The sequence below is a fragment of the Diadema antillarum genome, unplaced genomic scaffold (genome assembly GCF_040938485.1).
Source record: "Diadema antillarum isolate AM-2024a unplaced genomic scaffold, OU_Dant_1.0 scf00000192, whole genome shotgun sequence".
Classification (NCBI taxonomy): domain Eukaryota; kingdom Metazoa; phylum Echinodermata; class Echinoidea; order Diadematoida; family Diadematidae; genus Diadema; species Diadema antillarum.
The window spans coordinates 4352088-4374735 of NW_027271081.1; the positions used below are offsets into that span (position 1 = coordinate 4352088).

At 37.8% G+C, this 22648-nt stretch overlaps 2 protein-coding genes across 2 annotated transcripts in view; one reads left to right on the forward strand and one right to left on the reverse strand.

Moving 5' to 3' along the window:
• The window catches only part of LOC139723497 (uncharacterized), a 43101-nt gene extending 41263 nt beyond the window's left edge, over window positions 1-1838 (reverse strand). The window contains exon 1 of the mRNA XM_071634737.1: window positions 1653-1838. The gene's annotated coding sequence lies outside the window, so the exon portion shown is untranslated. The remainder of the gene's footprint in view (window positions 1-1652) is intronic.
• A 4036-nt stretch (window positions 1839-5874) lies between these two features.
• LOC139723499 (uncharacterized) overlaps window positions 5875-22648 on the forward strand; it is a 35579-nt gene continuing 18805 nt past the window's right edge. The window contains exons 1-14 of the mRNA XM_071634738.1: window positions 5875-6742; window positions 7922-8145; window positions 8507-8557; window positions 9091-9156; window positions 10027-10095; window positions 11165-11212; window positions 12309-12382; window positions 12873-12986; window positions 15076-15182; window positions 16344-16451; window positions 17985-18085; window positions 18649-18762; window positions 21236-21374; window positions 22352-22458. Of these exons, the coding sequence (XP_071490839.1) occupies window positions 7972-8145; window positions 8507-8557; window positions 9091-9156; window positions 10027-10095; window positions 11165-11212; window positions 12309-12382; window positions 12873-12986; window positions 15076-15182; window positions 16344-16451; window positions 17985-18085; window positions 18649-18762; window positions 21236-21374; window positions 22352-22458 (1272 nt within the window). The 5' untranslated portion in view covers window positions 5875-6742; window positions 7922-7971. The remainder of the gene's footprint in view (window positions 6743-7921; window positions 8146-8506; window positions 8558-9090; window positions 9157-10026; window positions 10096-11164; window positions 11213-12308; window positions 12383-12872; window positions 12987-15075; window positions 15183-16343; window positions 16452-17984; window positions 18086-18648; window positions 18763-21235; window positions 21375-22351; window positions 22459-22648) is intronic.

The following is a 22648-nucleotide window of genomic DNA, read 5'->3' on the forward strand; positions in this document are numbered from 1 at the left end:
ATAAGCAGCAGTGGCACTGGTGGTTGAAGTAATTTGCAAGAATTCTATCAAATATTCTATCAACTATACAATGTAATTTTGAAATTTATCAAAGTTGACTCTTTCAAAGCTTAGATTTTTCAGGGTCATTATATTCAATGTTTCCTGAGTATGTAATACATTTTCTCCATAGAAAATGTAAAAAAAAACAACTACATTTGTACCTAGACAGGCGTAGTACAGTTTTGATGAAGGGTGGATAATTGTACTTATAACGTTGTACAGTGTCACAATTTTGCCTAACATTCAGATGAGTTTATAATAGCCACAGTCCCATGGACAAATCATGAATGAATAATACACTATGTTATGGTAACAGAATTAGATTGTAACATTTAATAGCACTAAAAACATAAGCAGTGAAGCTAAAAACAATGACACATTGCTGGATATTACCCACAATTGTCCTTCGGTGTATATGATGGTAAAGGCAGCCTTAGTCACATGAAAGCAGACTATCATTCACTGATTAGTCTACATGCCAGCTTTAGCATCATGTGACAAAAATATAATGTCACTACGATGCTTGTGGTGTTGAAGACAAAATACTTTTACGGAGTAAAATAAATGTTATACTGTGATGAAATATATACTCATGGTAGTTGTGCACACTCTCCTACCATGAATATTACTTCACAAATATGAGACTGATCAATGATTTTTCATACGCATAGCTAGTGCAAACTTGCCATCGGTATTGGACTCCAGAGACCACTACACGCTTTGTATGTAGACGTTGTAATCACATCCACCGCAGCGCAGTGCCACAAAATTCAATGGTAAAAGCAATTTCATTTGAACAATATCATTCATTTTTGAATGATTCAATGGAGGGATGTACAACAAATATATCACACACTGCTTCAAGCCATTAGTGAAATTACTGATTCCTCATTGGCAGAAATTACGGTATTTTCTTTGGGACAGCTCCCCTAGTTATATAAAAAATAAATAAAATAAAATGAAATAAAATAAAATAAAATAAAATACTATTTCTGCCACTTTGCAATCCATAAAGTTAACTGTTAGGGAGCCTCTCAGATTCAGTATATAGATTAAAAAAAAAAAAAAAACTTTCAAGTAGGCCCTAGTTGATGTCCCTACTCTCTGAATATGCTAAAAATTGCCATAGCTAAATAAGCCATTCCACTATTCAATCCAATCATCAGTTTATATTATTAATTTATACTGTAAATTAATAATAGGTCCGCACATATCTGAGTCTTGAGATTTTGAATTAAACGTTACAACGTGTATAAAATCACAGTGAACAGTGTGAAAGATCAGGCAGTAAATTACCATATAACATTACTAAACTAAATGGAAATAAAGTCAAGGCCAATATCATCAGTCACTGGCTCTTCTTGTATATAGTGTAAAACAGGCATAATCAGTGAATCAGAGGCATTGGTTTGTTGTTGGACGATCTCGATCGGCAGTCTGCCGGCTACTGTACCACTTCAACCCAACTCACCCAGCTCTCTGCGATCCGAGGCGTTTGAGGGGGAGCTCGTACACCGTACGGTGAGCATTCAACATGTTCAATATGGACATGGAACATATAAATTTATTCGACTCGTATTGCAATCACAGATCGTTTCTCCACAACTTACCATCAAACACAGTGTTTAAATAGCCCGGAGTATCCAGCAAAAGTACAAGCCGGTCTTTGTTCTCTTCCTTGTACGGTTCACGCTTCGATAACAATGGATTTCAAGGGAACAAAACGCGACGTCCGACGTTGTTCCACACCCATTCAGATGTTCACTAAATCGCACACGTCAACTGTACACATAATGGGCCTAGTACGACTATCGCAGTGACGTGATGCGAATCACGTATGGCGATGCTATTTGGCAAGCAGTAGAGCAAGGCGCTGCTACCGTTATCTAGCGGCCGTGGTCCATCCACACAACGAATCGGAGCCTCCCTCCCATCCCACACATACATACACACAGCGCGATTTCGTCGCATCGCTTTGCGGTTAGTCAGAGGTCGCCTTTACACATACCCAGTGTACCACGTAATGTGTCTCCGACCACTGACGTAACAGTGTTTATGTGTAGTGTGTTGGTCTGTATGTCATCAATGCTCTACACGAACCAAATTCTGGAAAACGTGAAAATGTAGACCTGTATCACATCAATTATCCATCAATAATGCGCTTATCTTCATCCCTAAGGCCTAGCTTAGCAGTAAAGTCCTCCACAAGGGAATGTTTTCGTTCAGTACAGGTTTTAGGTTTAGGAATCACAAACACGCGATATAGGGTGAATTATAATAACAAGAGCGATTACAAATATTTTTTGTCCCTCTACTATACTCTTATCCGATATTACATCCTTATTTCAGCACTCATTCTCCTGCTATTCTTCTGTCAGTGTCGATCTCGATTGGGTATATTTCCTAGATTCTACTTCTAATTCATATTGCACATGATTTTTTTTTTCAGTGTCACTTTCATTCAATTTTCCATTCTTAACCTGCATATATTCTAATCAAAATATAAACTGATGGGGGAAAAAAGAAACTACCTAGAGTATGCCGTCATTTTGTGCGTGAGACATGATTCAGGGGGTGGAAAGAATACCTCCCTGCATGTCTCATAGACCATAAAGCCAAGGGGCCTAGGTTCCTTTATTATTATTTTTTTTTAACGGTTGATAACAACACTAATTCGTCTAATGTAAAACGTAAAAGTAGCATAATTTTCTATTAATGTTATCATTTAAAAAAAAATGACATGAGCATCATTCATTTTTTTTTTTCCTAGCGGAAATCTATCCGGGAAGCGCAATCTGTGCCGTCTTAAAAAAAAAACGCATCCGGGAAAGCCCCTAAGTCATGCTCCATTGTGACATCACAATTGGGCCTGGTGGCATAGACTATGGCTTCTACCGTGGTTCACGATGTCAACACGGGTCAAACCATTCTGTAAAAGATTGGCTTTTATCATTTCCCTGATATGACGTCTCATTTAGAATGACAGTGCAATATACTAATAACTACAAAACTCCATAACTCCAGTGCAAGGCGTTTATTCAGTATTTCTTTCACGGTAATTATTCAAACAATTTTGTTATAAAAATACATGACTCCCCTCACACAAATTGGTATATTCTATTTCACGCTTGAGTACGCGCACGCGCCATTATCTTTTCATGGGCCGCTATGTGACACGTGTGAAGTGTGCTTTTGTTTACATTTTGATTTCCACGGGGATTCAGGCCTCGATTCTCTACACTACAGTTTAGTTGAATCATGTCTCTATCAACAAAAAGATGCACGAACATGCAGTGGAGGAAGAACAGGCTTGACAAGGAGGCGTGTTTATTGTCATGGAGGAGAACTAATCGGAGAAAAGGTAGACACGAAGGTAACGTACATATAAACTGTTGTGTTGATACCGTACGTACCGTATACGATGTATACCGTATGCATACAAGGTGGGTGAGCTCAGTCGCTAGTCGATTGCCACATTCGTTGATATTAATTATGCCATTAATTATACTGATCTAACGTTAGATCTAAATAGAACACTTATATAACAATCAGGAACGCTGTCGCGATATTCGGTGCAGTGCTCACAGCACAGTCAGAGTGGTTTGCCGCTCGCTCAAGGGAGATGCCGTCTCGTGGCGCCGTGGCGTGGAGACTGCATGAGCTCTGCGTCGTGTAGAGTAGGTTTTACTTAGTCTAGGACTAGGAGTATCTATCTAGTCCAGCACATTGTATTTCTACTATTTGTAGGCCTATTTGTGACACAGCTGGTAAAAGAAGTGGACTAGCTGCAGGGGAAGGCACTATATAGGAACATGTTGTCTGGTTAGTTTCTCTTCGGAAAGCCGAAATATCGACCTGCCTTATAACCTAAATAGAACCCCTAATAAACTAGTCTTGAAAATTCTTGCCTGTGCTTGTAATGTGTAGTGTCCTGGCTGTTGTAGTGCAACAGTCAACCATACCCTGGTTTGCACTAGCGCTTCAGCCACGTATCACAGTCTACTGTCTAGTCTAGTCCACAGACGAGTATACAGTAGTGGCCTCCTCAAATAGATCACATCACATATCATCACATCACAGTGTGGCATAGAAGTAATTTATCAAGTACTGTACTACCAAGGAGGTTCGAGAAATGGAGTCACTACAGTCTTACTTGCTTTGATCCCATGCTCGAAGCCGCCACTCAAAAATATTTGAAGTATGTGTCAAACTGGATCTGCCGCTCAGATGCGAAGATAATTGACTCGTGTCTCATTGCATAATCACCAGCCACTTTCCAAGGAAGATATGTCTTTGTGATGGTAATTACTTTTCGCTATCCCTACTTACAAACGATGGGTGGTAGACAATGGTAAAGGCAAGGGGGTGCGCGAATAGAAATTGCTCAAATATTGCTGAAATAGATATCAAAATTACTCGACTGTACGTGTCTGTTCGCTAATCTGACATATTCATTTATAAAGAACTATACTTGAAGATGATACCATATTAATTATTAGTTTCATTTAGCGGAAATAAGGAGAAAAGTGATCAAACCGGCTTTCCATGAGGGTAAAATTTCAAACACTTTCACAAAATACAGCTCAGATTTACACTTTTGCACACATTTTCAAATGGAATTGACTTTTGTTTTATATGCTTTATCATTAGGTGAAATTTCATTGCATTTGATATATAAATGAGCAGCATGCCGCCATCTTTCTGAGCAATCTGAAGATTAATTTTTAACGCTAACATACTATCGGGTTTATATACCCGATAGTATGTTAGCGTTAAAAATTAATCTTCAGATTGCTCAGAAAGATGGCGGCTTCAAGCATCGAACATCTAAGGCACAAATGCACCTGTGGAATTCTTTTGTCCATCCATAGAAAACTGACAGCTGATTTAATGATTATAGTCAGTTGTAACTCCATCTCTCGAACCTCCTTGGTACTACTGGTCCTATAGTGTATAATATTCCAATCTGGATAATATAAAACTCTGCATCGTTTGTACTTTGTTGCTTTTTAAATGCACATTAAGGAGCAGAGGTTTTGAATTTGTCCCCCCCCCCCCCCCCCACCCAAAAAAAAAAACCACAAACACAAACACAAACAAACAAACAAAATTTCAATGGTTGTGCGATGAATTTTAGAAGTTATTAACTGAGGTTGCTTTGTCATCACTAGAGGGCCATCTGTTCCAATCAGCAACTGCTCTCTTGCTAAAAATTTACTTCACAGTTCTAACCATGAGCATTTGGTGAAGAGTTTGAATTATGACCTCAGCCGAGTGAATGGCTGGTTCCAAAAAAAAAAACTTTTCACCAGAAATCCCCAATTACAATTTAAGCAATTCATAGATAGTAATCATATCACCTTTTCATCTCTTCTAGTAGATAAATCTGTAAGTAGTGAATGCAGATTGAGTCTTTCAAAGCGTTATTCAAAGAGAGGCACTTGAGTCCAGGATCATGTGAGCAGCTTTTCTCTGTGCTCTTTTAAACTTTGTAAGAGTCCATTTCATATCTCAAAAAAACTCCAAACACACACACACACACAAAAATGACATAAGATGTTGCTGTACTCCAAGTGAGGTCGAACTAGTGATAGGAACAAGATGGGGAGTATGTCGTGGCCACTTTTGAAAACATCCGGAGTAGGAATCTGAGTACGTTTGATTTGCCTTCTGAACAGCTGCTGAAACATGTTGATGGAGATTTTAAGTTCTTCATCTATCATTGTGAACGACCCTTCTCCTGCTTGGTTGCTTCCAGCTCGTCACCATTCATACTGAAGTTTTCTACTGGGTTATTTCTTCCAATGTAAAGGATTTTGCACTTTACTAGTATTGAACCTGAGTTACCTTGTTGTGCTCCATTCATCAGCACCATCTAAGTCAGTTTGAAGAGATTCCTGTTTTGCAGCTGTACTGACATCACCAAAGATTTTGCGAGCCATTTATAAAGATAACAAAGAGAATCGGTCCTCATACATTTCCTTGTGGAGTTCCACTGTTTACTTAACTCCAATCTGAACTTTGACCATTTATGACAACTCGTTGGTCCCTTCCAGTTGCCAGTAATCCTTGAATGAGGTAAACTTTCCATTGATACCATAATTATGATATCACTACTTTTCAGAAGCCTTTGTTGAGGAATGGAGTCAAATGCTTTGCAAAAATCTAAATATGCACGATCGATTGTAATCGCAGCAATAAGTTTGTGTGTTATTTCCTCTATTGCACAAAGGAGTTGAGTCATGCAGGACTGTTTTGCAGTAAATCGGTATGTTGACAGTCTGAGAGAGCAAATTGAATTGTGTTCCAAGAGATGCCGCATCACTGCATCTTGGACTGGGCTTTGTATCACCTTTCCAACAACCGACGTAAGACTTATCGGTCGATGATTCCCACTTTATGTGTAGGAGTGATGTTGCCCATGTTACTGTCTCTGGGAAGGATGCCTCCATCTAATGATTTCTCAAAAATGGCCTGCATTGGAGCAGAATATATAGACTGTACATGCCAGCTCCTTGAATAGCAATCTTGGATGCATTCCGTGTGGACCTGGTGATTTATTTGCTTGCATTCAGATTGATCAATTTCTTTTCCACCCTCTTTTCTGTATATATATCTAGGACAGCTCTAGGACCAGAGTGCAACCAACCAATGTCAGGCATACAAGTGTCTTTCAGATCTTCTTCCACAAAAAACACTGGTAAAGAAGTCATTTAGTAGTTTTGCCTTTTGACTATCAGTGCTGAGAAGATTTCTCTCTGTATTGACCAGATCACTTATTCCAGATCTGTTTTCTATTTTTCTGTTTGCACATTCCCACAATTTCTTTGGATTTGTAGCTAACTCCTTTGCTATGTAATGATTCTTTATACATGTACTTCCTGCAGTCTTAGTTCCTTTGAAATTGCAGTATTTCTTAAAGTGTACCAATACCCTGAGTATTATGCTTGCTATATTTGTAGAATACTGGAGACATGCCTTCTCCAAAATATCATAATTTGTTTTCACTTTGATTTTTTTTTTTTTTTTTTTTTGGGGGGGGGGGGGTGGGGTTAAATTTGAATATCAAAGAATAAACAAAGACAAAATTTACTTCAAATAGACAATGCGAGGGTACGGGATGGGCAAAATGTGACAGGCCATAATTGCCATGACTTCCATGTCAGACATTTAAACTGTCAAAAAAAAAACGCCATGGCAGTCCCTGTACTAATGAGTAACCTTGTAGGTCGTAATGAAACTTCTTTGAAAAAACTAAAACAGAACAATGTCATAGTTCACTCATCATAAATTGCACAAAACATAACTACTGTATACGCTATATATTTCGCGGGGGTTTTATTTTCGCGAATTTCGCGAGTCGGGAGCTATTCGCGAAATTAACAACACGAGAAAATATTACCTTCCAAAATGAATCCCTTGCCTTGATGATACGAACATTTCAGTACTAGTATACCATGTCACGGCTTACCGAAGAGATCATACTGGCTAAGCTTGTTTACGCACGTCCATGTCTACTTACGAATACTGTAGAGAGCCAATCCATTATCGCAAGGGCACCACTCGTCAGAAATCTAGCGCGATGGACTTAACCACTTCAAAAATGTTGAATTCTAACTTACTAGTTCGCAGAGTTCGGTAAGTTTTTTCATGCAGTGCATAACTAGTATCATTCTTATATGCTAGTAAGTTGAAAATTCACACTTTCTTTGCCATTTCATATTTTCTCTGGTCCCCCAATCGCGAATTTAACCACTCGCGAAAATGTGTGACAGCGGCAATTCGCGAAAATTTATGTACGCGAAAATTATAGCGTATACAGTATTAGAACCACGATGAATGCATACTTATAAAATTAGATACTGGACATCTTTCCCAGATTTAGATACTCTGACCCTGTCACTATAACGCCACAGTCCAGCAGTCATCATGTCAAAGAATTGGGGCCGCATGGAGATCCGACGCATCACGTCGTCGGAAGCTGTCCTCGAGACCAAACCGTCTGTGGCGGGGATCTTCGAGACCATCGTCTTTGGCAAGCAGATACGGGCACAGCAGGAAATTATCCAGCAGCTCCAGGCCATTCACAGTAGAGTGCAGGCTGTAAGTCGTCAGCGAGGTCACTACATTTTTGAGGGAGAAAATCGTGCCAAAGAGGCAGAAGAAATGATTAGTAAATAATGGCATTGTTTGTGAGGTGATGAAGGAGCCCAAATTTATTTTACTTTCAAATACCCCTTAAGTGGCAAATTGCCATCATCTTGAAAAGAATCTAGCTTAAATGTTCCTTCGACATGATGCAATTATTGTGCTGTAATATCTGTTACATTCAAAAAAAAAATAAAATATATAACAAGTGTCACACTCAAAATTAGTATTGTATAATGTTGTGTGTGCAATGCGAACTTAAAGGAATTTTTTCATCTCTTTCTTCATCATTTTCTCTCTCTTACTTTTTACGAAGGCCCTTGAACACTTCGGAATGAGTGGAAGTCTCGTTTTGACAGAAGAAGAGGTAAGTCTTTTTAATCCAATGTCTTAAAGATATGCCATTTGAAAGTGAAGAAATTGCATAATAGTACACTCATTGCTATTTTTCCAAGATGCTTTCCAGCTACTGTACATTGAATTAAAACAGCTGTCTCAGAACCAAAAGTGTAGGGATCTTCTTTGTGTGCAAACACACATATTAGTGTATTTGCAAAACAGCAGCAATATTATACAATGTATTTGTTGAGATTATACAAATTTCAGAATTGGACATGCACGAGCACATGTTTTAGGGTTTTCCTCATATTCAGAGTAAAGATTAGGTTTAGGGTTAGAGTTTGGATTAGGGTTAGGTTAGGGGAAGGGTCTGGAGTAATTGCCCTAGAACCATTTTCCTGGAGTTCACAGACCCAGATCTTTAGCTGTGCATATATTGATTGAGTTTATTAAAGTTTGCAAATATATTAGTGACAATTATAGACATTTTACTGCTTGTGGGTTACTTCAGTTCAAATGCTTTCACTGTATGGTATTATTCCTGTGCTTATTATTTTGCAGATGAGAGAAGAAGAGCTAAGAAGGAGACGACCTCCTGGCTTCATAACCACCAAAATGAAACAAGAGGTTGAGTATCACAATATTCATACTTGTGTCTTGAGGATACTGAATTTGTAATAATTTCTCTTCTGGGCAACAGGCAATGCTTCTTTTGATTTTTGATCTCATAATACAACTGTATGTTGCACAAGGAAAACTGTCACACATTTGTTAAACCAGAGAAAAAGTATAACTGACAAAGTTTTTGATGGCTCATATGTGCAATGGTCATCTTAAATACATGTAGGCAGTAATAATAAACCTCATTAATTCAATTCAATTCACATCAATTCAATTCAATTCAATTCAATTCAATTCAATTCAATTCAATTCAATTCAATTCAATTCAATTCAATTCAATTCAATTCAATTCAATTCAATTCAATTCAATTCAATTCAATTCAATTCAATTCAATTCAATTCAATTCATAGGCATTCATGGTGTTGATGATACTCATGATTAAAAGAATCTAGGATTTATGCCAGCACACTACTACTATTTGTGATAACCAATGGTTTGATGTTGACAAAACATTCTGAGGTTAGCATGATCAGTTCATAGTTCAGAATAAGATCGTTTGAAAATTATGTAACGTGCAAGTTGCTATGCAAGTTTTTGCAAGGATTTTGACTCTACACAAATAATGTCATGGAAATAGTTTTAGTGTACACAGTAATAGATGAAACAAATGCTGATAATGTGTGTAACTTGGTGACATAATAGTTACAGAAAAACTGAGCAAGAAGTTGGCATTATTTTATAGTGAGTTATTTCCAGAAACACTATGTTAATGTCATATTCAGGCAAGCATGGTTCAAGTGTGGACCTTTACGTTACTAGTGTTGGATAGCTTGTAATGCAGATATAACCTTTGACCTCTTGTGTGACCTTATTAGATGCTGGAGAAACAAAATGTTCTGGACACCCTACATGAGTTTGGACAGACCTGCTTGTCTTGTGAACGGGTATGTGAGAATCATTTTTCTTCTAATATTTGTGGATATGGCATGTTGACATTTATGTTTTATAAGCATTTCTGTTTGTAAATGAATTATGCAGTAGTAATGAAATGTTTTCTGTAGTCCAAGTTTTGAAAGCTGCTAAATTTTTGTATTGTATAAAATGGGGAATTGTAGATGTTATTCTTATAAAAAGAAAAACACGTAACCCTTGGATGAAGATTATTTAATGGATCAAATATACATGTACAGTGTATATGAATTGCAAAGAAATCCCTCACCCCGAGAAAAAAATATAACAAGAGCAGAGAGTTATTTGTGTTTTCACCGTGATTTGCCAAGCTCAACAAGCATATCTGTGCAGAATAAGACCCCGTTTACAGTGCGGGGCTGGGCCGCGGCTCGGTCGTAGCCGAGCCCGCCTTCATTTCAGTGTAAACGCGCAAAAGGCCAAATGCGGGGCCAAAATTGGCCGCGCATTTGGCCACGCTCTGGAGGTGGTCTCGGCTGCAGCCAAGCCCGGCCTTTTCTTAGTGTAAACGCAAACTGAGCCTTAAATGCACGGCCAATTTTAGTCTGGCTTCCAGACCCTCTGGCCGTACTTTTTCGCTATTCAGAATATTAACCCCCTCAACGTCAAAAACTAGTATAGTTTAAGGTGGTTTTGTCCTGCAAAGGATTTTTCCTTCGGCAAAGGCCTTTGCCCGAACGGCTACTTCATCTCCACAGAATCCAGTTGGCAAAGGGTCCGAAAACCAGACTATACCAAATTGCATTTGTTAACAAGCAGAACGCCACTACCACAAAATATTGAAAGGTTTGAATTGAAAGCCCGGGCCGAACGTGGCAGTGTAAACGAACAAAATTGCGGGGCTCGGCCCCGCAATTGAGGCCGCGGCTCGGCCACGGCTCGGCCCAGCCCCGCACTGTAAACGGGGTCTATGACTCAGACGAGTCCATACTACATGTAGATATTTCTGAAGATTTTTTCATTCTTGTTCAATTCTTGTGAAGAAAAACTAGAAATTTCATTTTTGTTGTTCTTGTTTTCGTTGCACTTTTCTTCACATCTCAGAATATGGAGGATGTTCATGACTGGTTATATGATGTCCAAGTTACTTTGGTGAGTATTCTTTTGAGGTATTTTCCGATTGACAACAATTACTGGTGGACATCTAAATCTGCCTCCAGCTGTTATGGAGCATCCCACAGGAAAACTGTGCAGCAAAATTTGAATTTTTTTTTTTAACCTGAGATATTGAGGGAAGTCTCTGATCTTTTTATTTGGGTCCAGTTCATTTTTGGGCATGATGTGGAAGCATTATGTTTTATCCCTGAAATTTCTTGGCTACCAGTGAGCTGGTATATACACCTCATCTTTCCATTTCACTTCAAATTTCCTTGCTTCAACTCTCTTACCGTTCCTGATACATTCACAAGGTCTGATACAGGCAGCATTTGTCTATAGGTCTTTTGTATGTATATTAAATTAGATTAGCCATACACAGCATTGGCAAGATGCAAACTTCTAACTGTTGTAGACCAATCAGCTGTGATTGAGTAACAGACAGAGGATAGGGTTATCCTGTGAAAAGCTACCATTCCGTTTCCGTGGCAAGCTACATGTATGTGCCGTAAGTTACTGAACAGCACTTAAACCAGGATGTACAGTGTACTGTATTCCTATTGATAGTCATCTGCATGGGTTAGAAGTGGTACAGTTTTGTAAAAGAAAGATTAAGCTTTTAAAAAACAAGGATGGCAGTGGGAATCGATGTTGTAGGCCTGCAACTGTCCTCAGTGAACCAAGATATGCAAGTTTAAAATAGAAGCAAAATTTGCTTCCAAAATTGACAGAAATTACCGGATATAGAGATGCAAAAAGTACAGAGAAAAGTAGCATGTAGCCACTAGTAGTAGAATGTTATTGAGCAATTGTCCTTTGAAAGTCACATGTGACTTGCTGTTAGTCACTTGGGATTTCCTAGCTGAATGAATGGAAAACTAGGCATGAAAGCACAATAATATTGTGAAGATGAAATGGATCAACTTAATGTTTTATCTGGTATTAAACTGTTGGCAAAATTCACTGCAAGACTGTTGTGGTTCATATATGTCCCAAATGTAACCCAACACTTTTAAGATGTGTGGAGCCTTTCGGTCATTTATTGCGTGATCTCATTGGCTTCTTCACTCATTTGGTGATGCCCTCTGAACAGGAAAAGAACACGGCCAGCGAGGACGATATGAAGGCCAGGGAGAAAGAGGTCATTGAGATGAATCAGGAATGCAGGTACGTCAGCTGGTTCACAAACACCTGTCACCAAAGATTAAGTAGAAATGCTGTTTTACTTTGCATGTAGTTTCTTTGGTCTTCGTTGTAGATATTTAAGACACATACAAGTACATGTAAGCATTTTTATAACAGAAATCTAACAGAAATCTGTTTATAGTCTAATTTCTATACAAGCCAACAAGAAAAATTACATTCTTTTCTTCCAAGAAAAGTTATTCATATATGTACAAACTGTCATGCACAATCTTTCAGTCAATCTATCAAAATAAAGATTAGACTCTTTTCATACGCATTACACACTCAAAATCAAGCAAAGCATGTAAGGCTTTAAAACCAAAGTGGAACATTCTGAAACCAGTTTGCGGAAATGAAATAATGTGGTCGAAGTAGAGGGGGTTAGTTCATCCCCCAGATGAATAGGAGCCCAAGGAAGGATATCAAAAAGGAGGTCGGTCACATCTTTCTTGTTTCTCTCATCTCTCTGCAGCCAGGTGTGGGCGGACGGCAAGAAGCACCTGAAGCGGCACTGCGACAAGCTGCGACGACTCGGCCGCGAGATCTTCGAGGTGCTCAACGAGCTCACCAGGGAGCAGATGGATCAGTGAGTCATGCAACCACCATGGGCATTTTAACTCGTTCATTACCACCGGCATCTTTTTTTCATGTACCACCCTGACATTAATCTAAAACGATGGAATTGAGGGGGTTAAAGTGACTTGACATTGGTCAAGAACTAGGAAGATTTTCTTCCAATTTTGTTAAAATTAAAGTGAAAACATAGTTCTGGTAAGAGTATGAGAACCTGTCTTGCACCATTTCACATTTGCATGCAATATATCAAAAGAGTCTACCAAGAAACTTACCTGGCTGATACAATTTGCTGGGATGATGAGTTGTTTTGGAGTATTTTGAGATGAAAAGTGTAGAATACCGACTTTACCGGTAATTACAGAAGGATCCAGGCCTTCTTGGTTGATATTTCACATTTTCGTCGTTACCCAAAGAATATCTTGTTATTACAGCATCGTTCCACACTCATGTATGCATGCATGTACATTTTGGAGTGAAATTTGACAGTTCTGCAGGCATACCAGAACTATGTCTTACCTTTAACCCTATTTTAACTGGGGGAGGGGGTCAAATTGACCCCCCTCGACATTTCGCGCCACGATTCCGCAACGCGCAAAGATTTTGCAGCGTCGTTTCATGACTTTTGTCATTGAAGTCTCCCGCATATTTTTGAGACCAAATTTGCAACGTCCAGGTACACCGTTCTAAAGTTATGCAATGTTTTGCATATGCATGTCAACCTGAAAACAGCTCAAATTCATGATTTCGTGTGCAAATCCAATGCAAATTGTGGGGGTTTTTTGTTTAATTGATATAAATTAGATTATTTCAACTTTTGAACATTGAAATTAATCAATTCTAATGTAGATACGCTTGAAAAAGTGCCTTCAACAAATTTTGGCAAAAGACAATAGAATACAAAAGGTCAAAAAAACGATAAAATACATAAGAAATAAACAAAACAATAAAAACAAATGAAACTGATTTTGATTGCGCTATTTTTTTACAAGAAGATTGTTTGATGTGTCTTGAGGAACTCTGACACAAAAAATTAGCAATCCTTCATTCTTTTTGATGGAGTTATAGGTGAAAATATGATTTCATGCATAAATTTGCATAATTAATTTATTAAGAAATATGAAATCAACATTTTTCTATTGCATGACCATGTAATCTTTTAGTTGACATCCGGCTCTATGTTCAGGCAAAATTTTGCGGCAATCGCGCGATCGGCGGCCGAGATCTAAAGGGGGGGGGGGTCAAATTGACCCCCCCCCCCCAGTAAAAACTTGGTCTCAAATAGCCCAGTTAAAATAGGGTTAAGGGTAAATGCCTCTTACCATGCTATTTGCCTGTGGCTTTGTTTGAAAATGGACAATTACAGGTATGTATCCCTCCTTTTTTTTCTCAAAGTATTCTTGTCAATCGTATATTATTGATATATCAATACTAGATTTTTTTTTTTTTTTTTCACCCAGATGATTTGCCAATGTGGTTTGACACTCCTCATCAGATGCACTTTAGTGTAACTTAAAAAGTTTAACATTTTTGGGCCTCATCGTTCCAAAAATTGTCATCTACAAGGTGTAACTTTTGAATACTAAGACGTTAAGTGCTATTCATGATATTGCTTTTGGAAAAAGTACTGCAGTATTTGTAATGATGCAGAAAATAAGCTCAAATTCAAATTCAAATTCAAATTCAAATTCAAATTCAAATTCAAATTCAACCCCGCCATGAATTTCATTTTCTTGTTGTTAATGTACTTGAAACTAATAGCATGTAAATGTGTTTGGGAAATACTGAAATATGTGGAGAAATATTGGTACTGCATGCAAATGTTTTTGCTCTAAGCCACAAAATCTTAAACAAGTGAAGTTCACTGGAATCAGTCCAGCACAGAAAGACAATTGTGCAAAAAACTTTTCCAGCAAAAAATTTATCTGAAAAAAAAAAATTATGTCACGCTGGGAAAGAATGTTATAAATATGCAGGTCATGTCTTTGATATAGTGTAACAAAGAGAGATTTATATGATTTTTTTTTGTGTGTGTGTGTGTTTTTGTACTTGGTAAGCATTTGACATTGTTCTCCATCCGTCATCCTTTTCACATTATCAAGGTATGCTGCGGAGGAGGAGCGAAACAGTAGCCACCATGTACCCAACCAACCCTTTGATAAAATGGCCATGCTGCAGCAGAAAGCTAAAAAGTCTCAGTTGCCTTCACGTGGTATGGAAACAGACCAGCTATATCTTCTTGATTCTTCGGGAGGCTTCCTGACAATGATAATCATAAATGACTAAATCAGAATAGATACATGTAGATAGATAGATAAATAGATAGATAGATAGATAGATAGATAGATAGGAGGCTTCCTTACAATAGTCATAATAAGTAAATAAATCATAATAGATACAAGTAGATAGATAGATAGGTAGGTAGATAGATAGATAGATAGATAGATAGATAGATAGATAGATAGATAGGTAGATAGATAGATAGATAAATTTCATTTCATTTCATTTTTTTATTTAAGCACGGCACATACTTCAGTCCAGAGACTGTTCTTCCGCAGGTCCGTGCATATAAAACACAACATAAATGTATCAAAAGATAGATAGATAGATAAATAGATAGATAGATAGGTAGATAAATAGATAGATACATAGATACATAGATACTGCTGTAGGTAAGTAGATAGATAAATGGATGAATCATGTCATAACAAAAGAATTTAACTCCGCCCTTAGATTCTTACCATCAAAAGAGGGAAGAGAGTCGACCCTTGCTGAGTCAAGGGTCAGTGCTTCTCCTTGCACCCCCACACTAACAAAACATTCCACAGTCCCCTTTCTAACAGCTGTCATTTTGAGCAGTATGCACAAAATTAGTAGCGTAACAAAGTACCTGGATAGTGGTCCTGAACTCCTTCTGTGTTGTCATGTACTGTAAAAGTGGAAATTTTTCACGCCTGGCTGGGTAAGATGTATTTCCCTTGTTTTTATTCCACAGAATCAAAAACATTATTAAAATACTGTTGCATGTAACAGTGACAAAAAAAGATGTGCTTTAATTTTTGCGCTAGTTTCTTGATGATAATGATGGCTTCTTGTATAGCTCCGGTATCTGCCTTTGGAGGGAGCTCATGGCGCTTGATCTAGAATAACTCCAGCTTCAACAGTTCTGTCAATATAGATGATCTTGGGATGTTTGCTTCTTGCGCGAAATTCATGAAAATTTCCACACAGCAAAAATTTCCACTTTTACAGTATATAATCTTGGGATATTTTCTTGTTCGGATATTTGCGTTCGCGACATTCAAAAAAATTTTCACACTGCATAAATTTCCACATTTACAATATTTACACATTATGTTTGCTGTGGCAGAGGAACAGATGCTGAAGGAGGCGGAGAATTGGAAGAGCGCCGCCAAAGACGTGGAGAGCTCTCTGGACCAGGCTTGCCGAATGGCGAGGACCAACAACGATCGCATGGGTGAGTTTCGAACCTTCAGCTCTGGCAAGCATGCATGTATTGTACTCGAACATTCAAAGCATTTCATGTACTCGTGTTAGCAGCGTATATACATTAAAGTGCTACTGTAGGTTAGTCAATGAAAATGAGTGTACTGTCTTCAAAATTTGTTGTGAGTCGTTTACAGGGATAATTTTCAAATATTCTCAGCTTGGAGACAATCTGATTGTAAACAAACTTAATTTTGTGTTTAATAGAGCAATATTCTAATTTTTGTGAATTCTTGTTATCACCATACATGATGAGATAAACAAGTAATGTAGTGATCTTATATCATGAACCATATTTTTCACACAAATTTGCATTTTTCTATTTCTCAGACCAACTGTCCCAAGATATAAGTAGTTGTATTTATTTATCTCTGTTTTGGCCAAATACATTGTATGAATGTCTTTAATAAAACCTTCATAATACGTAGCATCAGAGAATAGCTTGCCACTGCATTTGTTATGTTTTGTTTTTTCGTCCTGAATAATTTAGGGAAAAAATAGTTAGGACCAGTTTTGCTGCAAACAGATGTGTAAAAGCTCACTGAAGACCATGTATCTTTGAAAGTTGGTGACCATGAAAGTGTTTGTATGTAGGGATAGTTTATGTTACATGAAAAAATTACTTTTCCTTAGCAAAAGATGTTTCACTTGTATGATTCCAGAATATTAGTTATAAAGGCAACTTTAAGCATCAGAACTATGCATTCACAGAAAGTGCTGTGTGATATCTGCATTAAGACATCTGTAAGAATGACAGAGTAAAGCTAGTGGCAGTGATTTCTGCAATTTTTTGTCTTCAACCCAATTGTATCATTAAAGGACAAGTTCACCTTCATAGACATGTGGGTTGAGTGAATGCAGCAATATTAGTAAAACACATCAGTGAGAGTGTGAGGAAAATCTGACAATCCGTTCAAAAGTTATGAATTTTTGAAGTTTCTGCTCACTCAAGGCTGGATGAGAAGACTACTATAGCTTGTGATGTCACATGAGTACAACGGTATAAAGAAAGTATAAAGAAAATTCACCTTATTTTCACTTTTCTCGCATAACAAACGAATACTTGACTTCTCTCTTTCAGAAGGCAAGGGGAATAATATTATCCTTAACATACATCAGTAACAAATCCAAGAAATGTGCACTTTATTCAAAAAGTAAAATTTTGTGAAATTCTCTTTTTATTTTCATTATATCGTCGTATGCTTGTGACATCACACACTATAGTAGTCTTTTCATCCAACAGTAATTGCGCAGATACTTTACAAATTCATAACTTTTGAACGGATTGTCGGATTTTCCTCAAACTTTCACTGATGTGTTCTACTAATATTGTTGCATTCACTCAATCAACATGTACATGAAGGTGGACTTGTCCTTAAACCGTTTGTATGCTTTGAGTGCCGATATAATTGGCACAGAAAAGCCCATAGTGCTGTACACAATGTCTAAAGTCCCTTGTAGTGACAGGATTAAATGTTACCATGTTCCACATGTATCTTGATAGTAATGAGGAACGCTGTGAAGCAGTTCAACTTCATGTCCCTGGCCATGGAGAGACGGAACCATGAGAACAGCCGACTATCACAGGACATCCTGGAGTGTGAGGTGAGGACGAGGGTGCCCTCATCAGACTTCCAGACAAACAAATACACACATACACACAGACACAAATAAACACACATACATACATGCAGGAGCGCTCTCACAAAAGAGCAAATGTGCAAACATTGAATGAGATACATGTACATCACATCCTTGTGCTGAATGTTCGTACTTGTTCCCATCACAAACGTTGAAAAACAAGTTTCTGAATGCGTACCACATTAAACTAATATTTCATCACATGATAGCTAAAATGTGTTTCATGATATTGATAATGATGATATTGACGTTTGTGGAAGTAGTCTTGGCAGAAGTAGTAGTAGTGGTAGTGATAGTAGTAGCAGTAGAGAGAACCATCTCGTACCTTAGCAGTTTTGTTTGAAGAATGTCCCCTCCAATTTTTCAATGAATTTCATGGAAAATTGATTTGAAAGATGGACACTTTCTAATTTTGTCAAGATAGTGTATTGCAGTAGATATGAGCATTGAACCATTGACTCTATAATCGCATACACACCAAAAGTTGAATGTTATGAAATCTTCCCGGTATTTTCTGATACCCACAGTGCAAGATCAACCATGTGACCAAGCAGAACGAAAAAGTGGAGATTGAAATCAAGAAGAAGACACAGCGTCTGGAAGCGGCCGAGGGGATCATCACAAAAGCGAACAATAAGATCGTAAGTCAGCTAAACGGGCAGGGAGGTGACTCAGTCGGTTATGTATCTGCCTTGCAATCGAATGGCTCGGGTTCGGGCACTGATTCAAATTCAAACAAGCCTTATTCCTATACCGAGCAATGTTGTGCGTTGCCATACTGTTCCCTTTAGTAGAGGCAAAACACTTTGTCCTTCAGATAGGACATAAAATGTGACCGTGCACCTCAAAACGAACATAAAGTCGCACACACTGATTTTGCGTGAGGACTGAAAATAAGTGAAATGGGTCAACCTAGCCGAACTTGACTTTTTCATATTTTCTGAAAAAGAGGGTCTTCTTTTACATTATGCTAAAACTTGGTATCATAAAACGGGCAGGAAAGTGTGTTTTTTTTAGCAGTTTATCTCGAACATTTATGGTAGAATAGTGTGATTATGTGTGTCTTTAGAGTCCCTTTTTCATTTCTGAAAAACCTTGTCCACACTCTTCACTTTCAACTCTAATAACTTTTGAAAGGATAGTGCTACTGCTTTGACAGTTAGCATTAATTATGGACAGAATGTGTTAATGAGGCATGCTTAATTTCAGTTCAATTTGATAATACCTTCATTGTTGTTACTCTGATGGTTTACTTCCTGTTTTTTGTCCCATTCATCGCACAGCCAGCACGGTTTGGTAAAGATTAAGCGCTTGAATAGACACCGTACTTCAGAGCCTCTTTTCTCAGTTCACACTTTTCCTGAGTTTGTGCTTTCTTTCCAATATTTAGATAGGTTAGGAGAGTCCATTTGATTTGAGTTATACATCATTTTAAAGCTTAAAGTCTGCTCTTTCAGAATATGGTCTTAACTAAAAATTCATGTCTGGCGACTTTTTGTTTGTTTTGAGGTGCAGGGTCACAAATGGTGGATTTGTGTGTGAGAGATTCTCAATTCATGCACATGAAAGATCTTCATTCATCACGAAGAGCAGGGTGCATAACTCATTGGAGTGATCCCCTCTGAGTGCATGCAACTAGACCCAGTGGAAGACTAAGCCCTATTTCATAATGCTGTTTGTAAAGCTATAAATGACTTTATGAATAACTTAGATATGGCAAGCCAAGTTGGTTTCCTAATCATTAATTTCACTAGCTAAAGTTGAAATCTGCAGATAATAATAAAGATCCTACACTGCATAAGATGATAAACTCTCCCTATTTTACATGGCCGCTGGTGAAACGGAAGTGGCTGCCGCCCCGCTAGCGTTGAGCGGGTATAGATCAAACAAGTGTTAGCCTTTTGCAAAGACAGCTCACAATAATTTGTGGTCGGGCACAGTCACAGCGAGTGTAGCGACCTGCAAGCGGAGCTGAGCGAGCTGTGTGCGAGTCTACCGTTCACTGTGACCAGGGATCGAGGTGAGACAAAAACTCGCTGTGCAGTCTTTGGGAAATCAAAATAATGATAAACCTGCTGATGGTTTGGTGTACAGCTATTGATGCAGTGTAATCCACTGCACCAATTCTTAGGTTTACTCATGATTCTTTACAGAAAATTCCTTCTTTCTTGTCTTAGCCTGTCTTGGTCCTATACAAACATATCGGGAAAGTACAGCTCACCTGGAAACTTTCCGCGATCAACGCTAGTTGGCGCACTCCATAAGAATCCCACAATTCCAAGCGGTAACGTTTCACTTTTCGACTGAGAGTTTACAATCTTATGTAGTGTGTAGGATCTTTGATAATAATGATTATTCTTACATGTTAGCACATGTTTTTAGTTGAAAGTGTATTTTTACCCCAGTGTAGATGAAATGTTGACATACAGTCATGCTTTGTTGAAATGTAAGGAAAAACAAAAATAGGCACATATCGGCACTTCATATTCCAGTCGTTTGTAAAGTCATGCGTAACTTTACGAACAGCTTTATGAAAGAGGGCCCAGGTTGTGCAGCTGAATATGGGCCATCCAGCCATCTTGTCAGATAGAAAAATGAAAACAAAATTTCCTTTTCCATTGTCAAAAAAAGCAAGTCTTTCTAATGTATTCAAATTCATTGATAATTTTCCTCTGAGAGTGTAGTAACAGGCTATTCCATCTACTTCTGCTTAAATCAATGCACTTACCAATAGTGATTAATCTATTGGTTGATTAATTGATTAATTACTTAATTAATTGTCTTAATTTGTGTTCATTATTTGTTGCTCTGTCAGGCAGTAATTGGGCACGCTTTTAGTCATTGACAAAACAACCTTTGTTACAAAGGTGTGACTATAAGTTGCAATGGAAATGGAGTACTGAGGTCCAAATGGCTGGCTATAGGGCCTGCTGTTCCTAATTCTTTAGGTTGCATTTTCACTGGGTTGTTCCTTGACAATCAAAGTCAAATACAATGCATTATTACTTATATGGTGGTCATTTGTTATTTTCATTTGACATTTCTGGAAACCTTTTTATTCTTTTTCTGATCAGTTACATTTTATTAGCACCTATCTGTCTTTCGTTTCTGTAGAGCGATCTGCAAACCAAAGTCAAGGAGGCAAAGAAGGAGACGACAGAAGTCAAAACCCAACTGCAGAAAGCTGTCTCCACCGGCAACGAGGCTTCACCAAAGATGGCTGCCCAGCTGAAGGAAATGGAGAGCGAAAGAAGTGAGTTGATAATAGACATAGTGGTCACTCTTGCTTATCCCATTTAGTAACTGAACCGCCTGAAACCACCCGTTAGATTATAATCCCTAAACCGCCCGAAACCGCCCGTCTGCTTTTTTATCGTTTCATGCTTTACTAATTTTATTGTTTTCATATAGAACATGTGATTTTGTAATTTGAAAGTGGTCATAGGTCCAAAAAAGTATGTCAGAATTATTTCTGTGACACACAAGTCTTCATAGGCTTCCAAGTAAGCATAACTTATAATAGACAAAAATAAAATGCAGTGCATGATCTATTTTTACATAATTTAGAAAGTTGTCAAAATGAGAGGAATATTTCTGTGTCTTTCAGGGAACAGTAGGCCATAATGTACAGAATCTTCAGTTGCTAAAGGGTTAAAATTTGGTGCAAGTGCAAGTGCATGAAACAAGTATTGACTAACGTGAGTGTTGAAGCCTTCATTGGCGATAAATGATTTGCGACTTTAATCAATATGTTTAACCCTACTTTCGTTAGCAGCTTTTAACTTGATAGCATCAACTAAACAAAACTTCAGGTTTTAATGAAGCAGAGTAATGACTGAAGTGGAGCAGGAGGAGGATAAGAAGAATATGAACAAGAGATTAAAGGTATAGGAAATCATGTATCATTAATTATGCTAACCACAGCTCAAAAAGTAAAATGTTTCCATTCCCCACAACAACATTACCCTCCCTACCCCTTAGTTCTTGTCATTAGCTGTTTGACTCATATCTCTATGTCATATCTCTGTGATGTGTCTTTTGCTTTAAGTTTGTCATTCAACACTTTTTTCATCTGAAGTAATACCTTCTGACAAACATCATACTCGAGAGAAGAATTTGTTTTTCTGGGAATTAGTAATAAATAGTAGATAACCATTTTAAGTATCCATCTTCTGTTTAATCATAGTTTCTTCATTTTGTATTTGGTATCATGTTTCAATGTTTTATCAGACACTGCCCTTGAAAACCTCAAGAAGGCCAATGAAGCCATGACAAAAATGACTGAAGATCATGAGAAGATTGTGGAGGAGCTTGAGTTCAAGTACAAAAATGAAGAGGTAAGCTTCAGTGGGCTTTCAAACAACCATCTGTATCTTGTAATATAAGAGTATGTTCATATCTCGGGTATATTTCTCACCTGTTTTCATTTTCCTTCATTTAGTGTTTCTCTGCTACCATCTGCCAACATACTATTTTCTGAAATGCTGAGAATTTTCACCATTAATGTATCATGCTTTGTTGTCCGTG